At 39.9% G+C, this 14,864-nt stretch overlaps 1 protein-coding gene across 2 annotated transcripts in view; it reads right to left on the reverse strand.

The window, feature by feature from the left end:
• Positions 1-14,864, reverse strand: part of LOC126266633 (zinc finger protein 665-like) — a 156,607-nt gene that overhangs the window by 74,766 nt on the left and 66,977 nt on the right. For both annotated transcript variants that reach the window (XM_049970994.1, XM_049970993.1), the window contains exon 6: positions 10,645-10,885. In XM_049970994.1, the coding sequence (XP_049826951.1) occupies positions 10,645-10,885 (241 nt within the window). The remainder of the gene's footprint in view (positions 1-10,644; positions 10,886-14,864) is intronic.

The raw sequence follows: 14,864 nt of genomic DNA on the forward strand, positions 1-14,864 counted from the left end.
AGGCGGCTGAGATTGGGGGATCGTTGGCAGGGATGTCAACATCGAAGCTGCTGCAGCAAACATCGATAAAATGCGCACAGGGTGAAGTTGGTCATACTTGCGTTTAGCCTCTGTGTAAGTGATCCTGTTCGAGGTCTTATACTCCATAATCTTCCATTCTTTTTGATAAACCACGCAGTCTGAAGAGCAAGGTGAATGTTTCTGTCCGCAACTGACACACAGAGGGGGCGGCAAACACGGGACGTTGGGGTTGGGAGGCACATCCACAATCCCGATAGGTACGGTTGGCGTCACATCTCAATGACATGTGCCCAAGCCTCCAGCACTTAAAGCAGCGCATGGGAGGAGGGACGTCAGGCTTAACATCATCACATCGATATATCATCACATTGATATATCACCACCTTGACCTCCTCGGGCAGGGTGTCTCCCCCGAAAGCCAAGATGAACGTGCCGGTGGTGACCCTACTATCTTTAGATCCCCTGAAGAAACGTCGTACAAAGTGGACACCATGGCGTACGAGATTAGTACAAAGCTCATCGTCAGACTGCAACAACAGGTCACAATGAAAAATAAGTCCCTCAACCATATTGAGGCTCTTATGAGGCGTAATGGAGACTGCAGCATCACCGAGCTTGTCACAAGCCAGCAATGCCCGTGACTGTGCTGTGGATGCTGTCTGTATGAGGACTGCTCCCGACGTCATTTTAGACAGGCCCTCAACCTCTTTTAACTTGTCCTCTAAATTTTCCACAAAAAACTGTGACTTTGTTGTCAGAAATGAGCCCTCATCTCTTCGGCTGCAAACCAGAAATCGAGGAGTATACGTCCCACCAGGTAATTTAGACCACCATTACTCCCCTGGTGCCGACAGGGAAGGGAACGATTGTGGGTCATACTGTAAAGCATTGAACTTTCCTTTTTTAGAGACTCGTGCTTGCGCACTATTCGTATTTCGTTTCATGGTGGTGCCACGAGCAGCTAGGGGAGGGAATGTCCACCCAGACAGAACCCCACTTGCCTGGGTAAGTCTAATACAACCAGTGGGCGGCAGGTTTCCCAGAGGTCGCCCGCTAGCAACTCTTCTACCTCAACAACCAAGCACACCTTGAGACAGAGGTTTATACCATTCTCGCGACTCAGGCAGTTAAGCCAAGATCCCCGGGCTCTGTACTGTACAATGTTCCACTATCGCGCCTTACGGTGGTCGTTTAAGCACGCTCAGAGCTTACGGTATTGAGGACTGGTGGCGCTTCCCAGTCCCCAGCTCAGAGACCCCGGGGTCGCCAAGCCCGTACCCAGCGACTAAATGCTGAGCCCCCTGAGGGGCTCATGGTACGGAATGAGCTTGAACAAAATGGTGGCAAAGCTTTCAGAACTTTGGTCAATGAGTGCGGTGGCCTTAATATCTTTCGTCTTTTTACCTGATGTGCTCTAGTGTACATGTAAAATTAGCTAGAAACAAGCAATAGATTACTGGACTAAGATTGCTTGTTAAGTCTTGTCATTGATAGCTTCTTAAAGGGTCAACAAATACAGTGCTACTAATAATTTTGTAATTAACACTGATTGTTGCTTGGCACAGACAGTGTTGTCACACCAGCCTCACTCTCTTTTCAATCAGTCTGTCAGGAGTCAGTGTGCTCGACTCACCTGTTGAATTCAGTTCTGCGTACCTGTGGAGCCAAGTTTTATTAACTGACCAGGTAGGTAACACTCATTGTGTCATCTTTCATTATGCATAATAATGAGGCGCAACATTATTTACATCTGTCGTTCCTCTCTGTCCAATAAAGGTTGCCCACCAACAATCACTGCGACAGCACCATGTCGATTATTTTTCAAGATAGCCGGCTTTCAGATCCAGCATTAAAGGACTGGTTGGAGAAGGTACCCACAGACTCCGTAAGCCACCTAGCGGTGTGTGGCGGAGGGTACTTTGAGTACCTCTATCCGTTCTCCCTTCTATTCCAGTCTCGTATTGTTTGTGGAAAGAAAGATTGTCGGTATGCCTCTGTGTGGGCTCTAATGTCTTCGATTTTATCCTCATGGTGAAATATGCTCACTATTTTTATATACATGAATTTAGCATATTTTGTGACAGTACTCACTTTTCCGTTGATGTTTATAAGATGATGATTGACGTTTTTGTGTTGGCTTCAGTCGTCTAGTGAAAGTATGATTCCATAATGCTGTTTCGTCGGCTGCGGAAATGTCCTGGTTCAATGAGTTTGCCTCATTTTTGGTGCTTCAAATACCATTTTTCCAAATGTGCTTCCTTCTTTATATTTATATATAAAGTAGTAGAATAACTCATTTTTGCTGGTCACTTGCAAATTATTACAATGGGGACCTATACATTGTTCCACCGTCACACACCGAGTGTTCACTGCTGACTGACTACGGTCAAAGACGACTCCAGTGTCAAAGACATTTCACACAACACTCTAGCTTCCACTTGTAACCAGTCTCTCTGATATCATTCATCACATCTACTAATATTCATCAATATGTTGTAACTCTGTAACATTTAAGCAAATTAGCATAAAATAAGGCAAATTACAATTCACAAAAAATATTCAGACAAAAATATAAGAAAACATTTACAACCTCCCTCATTAGATTTGGTATCGGCAAATCCGGTAGAAAATAACACATCTCCCAGATCCATTACAATGGTCTCTTCGCAAGATATACGTTGGAGGGAGCAATATAGTGCTTGACTCCTCGGTGAAGATACGCTCTCGAAACTTCAACAAAAGCCCGTACCGAGCTACTGAGCGTCTCTCCTGCACAGTCTTCCACTGGAGTTTATCTATCATCTCCGTAACGCTTTCGTGATTACCAAATGATACTTTAATGAAGTACGCTGCTCTCCATTGGATCTTCTTTATCTCCTCTATCAACCCTATCTGGTACGTATCCCACACTGGTGAGCAATGTTCAAGCAGTGGGCGAACCCACTTCCTTTGTTTTTGTATTGCATTTCCTTATGATTCTTCCAATGAATCTCAGTCTGGCATCTGCTTTACCGACGATCAACTTTATATGATCATTCTATTTTAAATCGCTCCTAATGCCTACTCCCACATATTTATGGAATTAACTGCTTCCAGTTAATGACCTGCTATATTTTAACTCTATAGTGCTAAATGTGGATTATGTCCAGGGACTGTCATTAATATCCGTACTGTGGGAAGATCTGCTCTTACAAGTCACATGACAAAATCCAAGAAGCACGTCATGAAAGCAGCTGCCATTAGTATGTCTGAAATTAAAGCTGACCTCATAAATGCATCACAGATTGTTGTTTGTTGTGATGAATCCTTGAACAAGGTGTGTAAAAGAATCTAGATGGACATCTTAGTGCATCATTGGGCATTTTAAAAAAAAAAAAAATTCTAGTGTGCGCCCATTACTAAGCACCAGCTTCTCTAAGCAGTTCAACAGCAGCTAAGCTACTCGAGTCCTTCAAGAAAAATATTCCCGGCGAAGCAATGAAAACCTTTTCGGAACGTGTGGGCTTAGCATTGTTCATGATGCCTTCAAGTCCACAATTCAGGAAACACAGTGGATGAAAATTCAGTTTTCACATGCTTCATACAATGTTTTTAAGGATGTATATTTCGACAATGGAATCGGACTTTTTCCCTTAAAAGTTTTGCATGATATGATGACTGGAGAATGTGGAGGTTGGTGAGTGAGCTCTAGTAATGATTCCATTTCTGTGAATATTTGTCGCGAAGCTGGAAGAGAGAGAGAGAGAGAGAGAGAGAGAGAGAGAGAGAGAGAGAGAGAGAGAGAGAGAGAATAAAAAAAAAAAAAAAAAATATGCTAGCTACAAGGTAGTGGAGGATCACCTCAAGACCAAGCTACTCTGTCTGAAAACTGCCTTTTTCAAGACTCTGCCTGGAACCTTGACACCTTTTCTAAAGGATTTCTAATCCCATTGGCCGCTAGCACTATTCCCCCACCCTGCTTTGACAGAGATAATGGAGACAACGCCAACAAAGAATCCAATGTTTCAGGTGTGAACCACGTTAAGATAAGGTTCATCATTAAAAATGAGTTTAGGAAGTGAAGGTCTCTCACAGTCCTTGAAATCGCTACGTTCTGGAATCTCCCCTACACTTTAGGCCGACAAAAGCTGTAAGCTGTTTTGATCCTGCCACAGCATGCAGGGAGGGTGGTTCCAAACGATATCATTCCTTTCTACAGATTTTGGTGGAGAGCACTTGGATGGACGGTGGATGTACTGATGAAGCAGAAGTGCAATACACTTTTCTGTTATAAAGAAGAACTGCAGAACAAAATTCTAAACATTCAACAAAAAAGGAGGAATGGCTGGATGGGTTCGGGATGAAATGTCTCAAGAACCAGAATACAACATGCCATGAGCTGCAGAAGGCAATAGCAATCACGCACACTTTGTCGCATGGGCAAGTAGCTGTGGAGCAAGGATTCTTGGTGAACAAAGAGTGCCTCTTTGAGAGTATGAGGGAAGTAACTGTAGTGAGCAGAAGATTGGTGTATGACGCAGTCAAAACACATGGCAGAGTCAAGAGAGTACCTATAACAAAGTTCCTTACACGCAAATTGTAAGAAACACTCAAGATCAATATGCTGAAGACTTCAAAAATCTAAATGATGAGTCGTCCAGAAAAAAAGGTGATCTGACTAAAAGGAAGATTGCTGGCGCAGAAATAAGACAGCTTAAAGAGAAGGAGGTGAAACTTGAGGAGCCACTCAAAATGCTCAGATAGAGCGAGAATCTATTACAGAACAAATCAATGCTCTCTCACACAGGTCCAAGTGCGTTATTCTCCAAAGTCAATTCCTAAATTACAGTGTTTGTTGTTAAACTATAGCACTTACCTCTAAATTATTTGTTGTATTGTCTAATAACAATTAAAATGTTTCTTTCAGAAAATGTTTTTAAAACAAATGAATATGAAACAGATATTTATTTTAAACTGCTAACTACCAAAGATGTTTAAATATACATTTCAAACAATAACTTTCATGATTCAAAAGTGTTTGAAAAATAAACCAAATTTAAGAAATTAAGTATTAAAATTAAAACCTGAGGTAAAATTTAGCAACACGAAAATCTGAAAAGAAAAGACTGTAAAAATGCACAAAATATTTTATGGAAAAATCTATTATTATTCTGAAACGAAAGAAAGTAATTGAAGGTCTTTTAACAATGATTAAACTGCAAGATTTATATTTAAATAAAAATAACAATATTTCAGAAAAATTGAGGAATGAAAGAGGTAAGAAAGCAAATTTTATAGCAGCTAATATAGTATCCCCCCCCCATGAACCATGGACCTTGCCGTTGGTGGGGAGGCTTGCGTGCCTCAGCGATACAGATGGCCGTACCGTAGGTACAACCACAATGGAGGGGTATCTGTTGAGAGGCCAGACAAACGTGTGGTTCCTGAAGAGGGGCAGCAGCCTTTTCAGTAGTTGCAGTGGCAACAGTCTGGATGATTGACTGATCTGGCCTTGTAACAATAACCAAAACGGCCTTGCTGTGCTGGTACTGCGAACGGCTGAAAGCAAGGGGAAACTACAGCCGTAATTTTTCCCGAAGGCATGCAGCTTTACTGTATGATTGAATGATGATGACGTCCTCTTGGGTAAAATATTCCGGAGGTAAAATAGTTCCCCATTCGGACCTCCGGGCGGGGACTACTCAAGAGGACGTCGGTATCAGGTGAAAAAAAACTGGCGTTCTACGGATCTGAGCGTGGAATGTCAGATCCCTTAATCGGGCAGGTAGGTTAGAAAATTTAAAAAGGGAAATGGATAGGGTAAAGTTAGATATAGTGGGAATTAGTGAAGTTCGGTGGCAGGAGGAACGAGACTTTGGGTCAGGTGAATACAGGGTTATAAATACAAAATCAAATAGGGCTAATGCAGGAGTAGGTATAATAATGCATAAAAAATAGGAGTGCGGGTAAGCTACTACAAACAGCATAGTGAACGCATTATTGTGGCCAAGATAGACACGAAGCCCACGCCTACTACAGTAGTACAAGTTTATATGCCAACTAGCTCTGCAGATGATGATGAAATAGATTAAATGTATGAAGAGATAAAAGAAATTATTCAGGTAGTGAAGGGAGACGAAAATTTAATAGTCATGGGTGACTGGAATTCCAGAGTAGGAAAAGGGAGAGAAGGAAACATAGTAGGTGAATATGGATTGGGGGGGAAGAAATGAACGAGGAAGCTGCCTGGTAGATTTTGCACAGAGCGTAACTTAATCATAGCTAACACTTGGTTCAAGAATCATAAAAGAAGGTTGTATACATGGAAGAACCCTGGAGATACTAAAAGGTATCAGATAGATTATATAATGGTAAGACAGAGATTTAGGAACCAGGTCTTAAATTTTAAGACATTTCCAGGGGCAGATGTGGACTCTGACCACAATCTATTGGTTATGAACTGTAGATTAAAACTGAAGAAACTACAAAGAGGTGCTAATTTAAGGAAATGGGACCTGGATAAACTGAAAGAACCAGAGGTTGTACAGGGTTTCAGGGAGAGCATAAGGGAACAATTGACAGGAATGGGGGAAAGAAATGCAGTAGAAGAATGGGTAGCTTTGAGGGATGAAGTAGTGAAGGCAGCAGAGGATCAAGTAGGTAAAAAGAGGAGGGCTAATAGAAATCCTTGGGTAACAGAAAAAATATTGAATTTAATTGATGGAAGGAGAAAGTATAAAAATGCAGTAAATGAAGGAGGCAAAAAGGAATACAAACTTCTCAAAAATGAGATCGACAGCAAGCGCAAAATTGCTAAACAGCGATAGCTAGAAGACAAATGTAAGGATGTAGAGGCTTATCTCACGAGGGGTAAGAAAGATACTGCTTACATGAAAATTAAAGAGACCTTTGGAGAGAAGAGAACCACTTGTATGAATATCAAGAGCTCAGATGGAAACCCAGTTCTAAGCAAAGAAGGGAAGGCAGAAAGGTGGAAGGAGTATATACTGGGTTTATACAAGGGCGATGTACTTGAGGACAATATTATGGAAATGGAAGAGGATGTAGATGAAGACGATATGGGAGATAAGATACTGCGTGAAGAGTTTGACAGAGCACTGAAAGACCTGAGTCGAAACAAGGCCCCGGGAGTAGACAACGTTCTTTTAGAACTCCTGACAGCCTTGGGAGAGCCAATCATGACAAAACTCTACCATCTGGTGAGCAAGATGTGTGAGACAGGCGAAATACCCTCAGACTTCAAGAAGAATATAATTTTTCCAATTACAAAGAAAGCAGGTGTTGACAGACGTGAAAATTACCGAACTATCAGTCTAATAAGTCACAGCTGCAAAAATACGAACGCGAATTCTTTACAGACGAATGGAAAAACTGGTAGAAGCGCACCCCGGGGAAGATCAGTTTGGATTCCGTAGAAATGTTGGAACACGTGAGGCAAAACCAACCTTACGACTTATCTTAGAAGAAAGATTAAGAAAAGGCAAACCTACATTTCTAGCATTTGTAGACTTAGAGAAAGCTTTTGACAATGTTAACTGGAATATTCTCTTTCAAATTCTGAAGGTGGCAGGGGTAAAATACAGGGACCGAAAGGCTATTTACAATTTGTACAGAAACCAGATGGCAGTTATAAGAGGGACATGAAAGGGAAGCAGTGGTTGGGAAGGGAGTGAGACAGGGTTGTAGCCTCACCCCAATGTTATTCAATCTGTATATTGAGCAAGCAGTAAAGGAAACAAACGAAAAATTTGGAGTAGGTATTAAAATTCATGGAGAAGAAGTAAAAACTTTGAGGTTCGCCGATGACATTGTAATTCTGTCAGAGATGGCAAAGGACTTGGAAGAGCAGTTGAACGGAATGGACAGTGTCTTGAAAGGAGGATATAAGATGAACATCAACAAAAGGAAAACGAGGATAATGGAATGTAGTCAAATTAAATCGGGTGATGCTGAGGGAATTGAATTAGGAAATGAGACACTTAAAGTAGTAAAGGAGTTTTGCTATTTAGGAAGTAAAATAACTGATGATGTTCAAAGTAGAGAAGATATAAAATGTAGACTGGCAATGGCAAGGAAAGCGTTTCTGAAGAAGAGAAATTTGTTAAAATCGAGTATAGATTTAAGTGTCAGGAAGTCGTTTATGAAAGTATTTGTATGGAGTGTAGCCATGTATGGAAGTGAAACATGGACAATAAATAGTTTGGACAAGAAGAGAATAGAAGCTTTCGAAATGTGGTGCTACAGAAGAATGCTGAAGATTAGATGGGTAAATCACATAACGAATGAGGAGGTATTGAATAGATTTGGGGAGAAGAGGAGTTTGTGGTACAACTTGACAAAAAGAAGGGACCGGTTGGTAGGACATGTTCTGAGGCATCAAGGGATCACAAATTTAGCATTGGAGGGCAGCGTGGAGGGTAAAAATCTTAGAGGGAGACCAAGAGATGAATACACTAAGCAGATTCAGAAAGATGTAGGTTGTAGTAAGTATTGGGAGATGAAGAAGCTTGCACAGGATAGAGTAGCATGGAGAGCTGCATCAAACCAGTCTCAGGACTGAAGCCCACAACAACAACAACAACATAGTAGCTGCACTTGACACAGGTTTTCACTCTAAAACTACACTAATTTTGTACGAGAGCAAGGTATGGATGTCCCACTATCTGTCCCTTGACTAGTGCTGCCTTCTGTTGTCTACTTACAGGATTGCTTAGAAAGAAGCAACAGCAAACGTTACAGCTGTTTGGAGTCAAAGATACAATTCACTGGCAAAACAAGTAGAAAAGAAGAGAACTTGTACTGCTCTTATTGCAACATATCTCTCTGCATGCCAGAACACTTCGACTTTACTATAGTAAAGACGACTACGTGCGACATTGCTCAGTAACTCATTATGCACTTTTTGAAGGATAATTATACTTTTTGTCATTAATTGAATAATTTTTGATCTATCAAATAACAATAATAAATATGAAAACTAACCTTGAAGCTCCGTCTTTTTGCACATGTGTTACACTTTAAGTCGTATCAAACACAAATTTGCCAGTAAAATGTTAAATAATGGCGTCAACAGCTTACCTTCAGGGCCCTAAATTTTTTATATGGCTGATCCTCAGAGAGTTAAGTTTTGAATGAGAGTTAAAATGCTCTGTGATTTAAGAAATTCACTGCACATTTTTACAAGTTACATAATTCATCTTGCGTGGAAATTTAATTTGAAAGTAACGCTTCTCAAATGACTATTCGTAATGTTTTCCAGTGATCTGTTATAAATGTAAACAATTGTGACATCGCGTACATTGAATGCATATTAGTTATTAAGACATATTGCATTATCTTTGACCTAAAGCTTTTGAAATTTTTCAGTGTCGGCAGACTTGTGTGAGCACTGTGTAAATGACCATTTTCTTTGCAAACCGAAGTTTAATTTTGGTGTTAATCTCTGATTTATGTTTCATTGCTGCATTATTATTCAGCAGTAGTGGGCTAAAGTAAAATTCCTTGTTAGGAAATCAGTTCTCACATGTCGAACCTACAAAAATTTAATTGAAAACTAAAAACAATGAAAAATTCCCAGAATTCTAAAAAATTCCCGGGTTTTTCCCGGATGAAAAAATTCTTGGGTTTTCCCCGGATGTCCCAGGCCATAAACACCCTGGAATCAGAGCAAGCAATAGTTGCGCCTGCAAATCACTAATCAGAACCAAACCACTGCTCATTTCACACCTGCACAACACTTCAGACATCCACATTCTTCTGCATCTATACTGTTTTGCTTTTGTGACTGACAGCATGCCCACTATGTAAAATAAACCATGTTGTAAGGTTATGCTCTCTATCACACTGTACGGAATGTAAGTCAAGCAACTTTACTGTGGCAACATTAGCACCAAAACAATAATACATGGTGCACAATTCGACGTTCGTTCCTTTGCATTCTCTTGTCAAATCACTTGTGAATCCACTGTGCACTGTTTGCAACTGTGCCATCACTTGTGTTAGTTTAGGTGTAAAGGGTGCTGCAACGGCCGCGTAAAACCAGCAGATGACACACCCCTTTCTTTCCCATCGTCCCACCATTGACAAAAGTGCTACAAAAAACACAGAAGTATACCACTGGCCACTAACTATGTTTTTACAGCCTTCTACAGAAATGTATTCTACTTCTGTTTATTTGTCCAATTTTGAAGTCAGTTCAATTCTAACTACAAATGGATTCAGGCAAACTGCAGTTTAAACACAATAACGATATACATTCCCACAATTGGCAGCATTACAATATTTACTGCCCACTCACCACTCCCCTATCACTGTTGTCCTAGTTTTTAGCCACGTTGGTGTCACTGTACACCACCTACCCTTCCAAATTCTTGAAAATAAGTAAATCCACAGGTTACATCAATTGCCAAAAATGTAAGATGTCCCTTACATTAATCTTTTATAGAATTGGACCCCAAAAGCAGTACTTTAATCTGTGAATGTAAGATCTCGACTTTGTTTCAAGAACAAATTTGGGAAAAAAATCATTTTATAATTCGATGAATATGGTAACTGATCCTATTTTACCCTGAATGTAGCCCCCACAACAACCATTTTTGCAACTACACCTTACATGTTGCTCACCTCAATTGGAAGATGCCATTTTATCTTTTCTATTAACTGTAGCTCTTCACCCTTCTCTCCAAACACTGGAACTAGTTCTATTTCTTCTGATGCACAAATTCGACACAATATGTTAGCAAGAGCTGTATCTTGACCTTGTTGCCAATCCTCTCTGTCGTAGGAATTTTCTTCGACTATTATCCCCACAACATTCGACTTCTGAATTTCCAGGCAGTTATTGATATTCGAATCATCAGCCGCTCTGTCAATAGAAAACTTGCAAATCATTCATAAGTCTTAAATTATAAACAAAAAAGACACATCACATAAACTGCAATTAAAACAGGCAAAAATAACAGAAAGTTTAAAACTACAGGTTTTTAAATCTATATTTAGTATGACTAATGTGCAATTTAAATAATGGATCTTATTGGAATTTAAGTGTTAACACATTTACACTGGTTTCATTTATTGAAAAGAATGTAATTTAACAGTTAAAGCATTCTGTGGTGAAACTTATTTTCTAACAGGTTATAACCATTTCAATAAGGGAGGTGAAGAACTGACTGCAATAAGTGCTGGAAGCAAATCATTACTAGAATGAATTTGTTTTGTGAATAATTCTAACTATAAAAATAAAGGCAAAAACCGTCCTTTGTTGCAAAGAGAGAGGGGTACTTTTTTTCAGGTGGGAAGTTTAGTTCCATCAATACCAATACTGAATTCAGTAACTTCAACCAATTTCCCGTGGTGAAAGTACGTTCGTGTGGAAAGAATACTGTAGTTATGGTCTTCAGTTAGACCACCACCTAGCCGAACCTGTTTATTGTAGCACAGCCTTTGTTTCCCTGTTCATGTCACACACTTCCCTCCAAGATTAATGTAACTATTCCTTCATGCCTCGGGATTACCCCATCACTTCTTTTAGTCATACTGTTCCATAAATTTTTTCTCTCCCCAACTCAATTCTGTACTTCATTAGTTATTTATTCCACTTGCCTTACGTTCAGAATTCTTCCACAAACATTTCAAAAGTTTCTATTCTCTTCTGTCTCTGTACTGGTTTACTTTCCAGTTTTACTTCCGTATAAGGCTACAGTCCAGATTTGAAACTGAAGGCTTAAGTTGACTGAGAAGTTAATTGAAAACTTTAATTACCGGAAGGATCTCATATGAAGACTATCCTGCCTGTCACAGCAGTACACAAACATGCCTTTCACTGTTGTACTCTTTCAAACCACTTTCAACTCTTTTCACCCCTTTCAAACTCCAAGTGGGATATTCCATGTTGTTTCTCTGAAATGTGCCAGTATCATGGGGCAGGGAGATTTAATGGACACGGTTTCATCCTCCTGGATATGTGGCTTCTACTGATCAACTCCATGCCTGTCCATACACAGCACTTGCAATATTACATCTTTAATACCTAAAATCTATCCATGAATGTAATTGTTATGAAAAATATGTCACCTGTGACAAACACGCTTTAAATTGACACTACATTAGAAGAAGGAAAGTTGCCACTCACCATATAGCAGAGATGCCGAGTCGCAGATAGGCGGAACAAAAAGACTTTCACAATTAAAGCTTTTGGCCTCATTTTGTTGTGCCTATCTGCGACTCAGCATCTCAACTATATAGTGAGTGGCAACTTTCCTTCTCATAATACTGTTATATTCCATCCTGGATTCTCCATCATTTAAAATGACACAAGTATTTTAGTCATTGGGTTTTGCTGCCTTACGCAATAAATGGGCACACCTTTACACTTAGAACTGATGCTGATTCACTTTAAAAATGGCCTGATATTTCTCAGCACAAACAGCAAAAAGGCAGTAATGACACCCTAGAAGCGTGAAAATTGGCAAAAATGTACACAAGATTTCCCACATTTCAATGGCGCTTAAATCCCATAGATAAGTGAACCTACAGAGAATGTGACCTCATAAAATTACAACTGTTATCAACCCAAAATCGAGGGCATACTCAGTGAGGAGCATGACGAGGATCTGCAACCGACCCCCTCCCACTCATCAGACCGTGGATATTCACTAGCATCACTGTATTCAGAGCGATTTGTAAGAAATTTGTCATCTGTTTCACCAATCACCACTTCCTCCTTGCAACTGAAAATGTCCAATGAGTCTAAATATTTATGGTTTTTCCTTCTTCTCTCTGTTAAGAACCAAAGTTAAAAACTGCAAATATGCAAATTATTCCGTGTACCTGAACATTACATGCCTGCCAGCAAAATTACTTGTACAAATCTCATACAAACAACTGCAAACCCCAGTACTAATGAAATTACTTTTAAGGAATTCCTGCATTTAACAAACGTACCTACTGATCCCACTGCAGCTCCCATAAAAGCAATGTTCCTGGTTTTTCTTTTTTCTTTTCTTTAACAAACCCCACTTCGAAAAAAGTCAACTTTGAAGGCACAACTAGTAAGGCATATTTTTATGAAGTACCCTAGCTCACGTGAGTGGCCGACACATAAGCTGTACAACTTTACTTCTGCTGTTTTTTCCCCAACATTTGAGGCTTTAATTAAACAAATTGGTTAAACATGTATCATTCAAAGTATTTTCCATCACTGGCCACTATTTTCTTCCATCTTTCGGGCAGTTTACGAATCCCGTGTCAAAAAAATTGTTCATCTTTTGAAGCAATCCATGAATCAATCCAATTTCTGACTTCTTGATGAGATCTGAGGTATTAGTCGGCCAGGGCATGAGCCTTGGGAGAGCCAGTCCTGACAAAACTCTACCATCTGGTGAGCAAGATGTATGAGACAGGCGAAATACCCTCAGACTTCAAGAAGAATATATTAATTCCAATCCCAAAGAAAGTAGGTGTTGACAGATGTGAAAATTACCGAACTATCAGTCTAATAAGACACAGCTGCAAAATACTAACGCGAATTCTTTACAGACGAATGGAAAAACTAGTAGAAGCTGACCTCGGAGAAGATCAGTTTGGATTCCGTAGAAATGTTGGAACACATGAGGTAATACTGACCCTACGACTTATCTTAGAAAATAGATTAAGGAAAGGCAAACCTACATTTCTAGCATTTGTAGACTTAGAGAAAGCTTTTGACAATGTTGACTGGAGTACTCTCTTTCAAATTCTGAAGGTGAAGGGGTAAAATACAGGGACCGAAAGGCTATTTACAATTTGTACAGAAACCAGATGGCAGTTATAAGAGGGACATGAAAGGGAAGCAGTGGTTGGGAAGGGAGTGAGACAGGGTTGTAGCCTCGCCCCAATGTTATTCAATCTGTATATTGAGCAAGCAGTAAAGGAAAAAAAAGAAAAATTTGAAGTAGGTATTAAAAACCAGGGAGAAGAAATAAAAACTTTGAGGTTCGCCGATGACATTGTAATTCTGTCAGAGACAGCAAAGGACTGGGAAGAGCAGTTGAATGGAATGGACAGTGTCTTGAAAGGAGGGCATAAGATGAACATCAACAAAAGCAAAACCAGGATAATGGAATGTAGTCTAATTAAGAAGGGTGATGCTTAGGAAATTAGATTAGGAAATGAGACACTCAAAGTAGTTAAGGAGTTTTGCTATTTGGGGAGCAAAATAACTGATGATGGTCGAAGTAGAGAGGATATAAAATGTAGACTGGCAATGGCAAGGAAAGCGTTTCTGAAGAAGAGAAATGTATTAACATCGAGTATAGATTTAAGTGTCAGGAAGTCGTTTCTGAAAGTATTTGTATGGAGTGTAGCCATGTATGGAAGCGAAACATGGACAATAAATAGTTAGGACAAGAAAAGAATAGAAGCTTTTGAAATGTGGTGCTACAGAAGAATGCTGAAGATTAGATGGGTAAATCACATAACTAATGAGGAAGTATTGAATAGAATTGCGGAGAAAAGAAGTTTGTGGCACAACTTGACCAGAAGAAGGGATCGGTTGGCAGGACATGTTCTGAGGCATCAAGGGATCACCAATTTAGTATTGGAGGGCAGCGTGGAGCGTAAAAATCATAGAGGGAGACCAAGAGATGAATACACTAGTAGAGGGAGACCAAGAGATGAATACACTAGTAGAGGGAGACCAAGAGATGAATACACTAGTAGAGGGAGACCAAGAGATGAATACACTAGTAGAGGGAGACCAAGAGATGAATACACTAAACAGATTCAGAAGGATGTAGGTTGCAGTAGGTACTGGGAGATGAAGAAGCTTGCACAGGATAGAGTAGCATGGAGAGCTTCATCAAACC

This window comes from Schistocerca gregaria, chromosome 4 (genome assembly GCF_023897955.1).
Source record: "Schistocerca gregaria isolate iqSchGreg1 chromosome 4, iqSchGreg1.2, whole genome shotgun sequence".
NCBI lineage: Eukaryota > Metazoa > Arthropoda > Insecta > Orthoptera > Acrididae > Schistocerca > Schistocerca gregaria.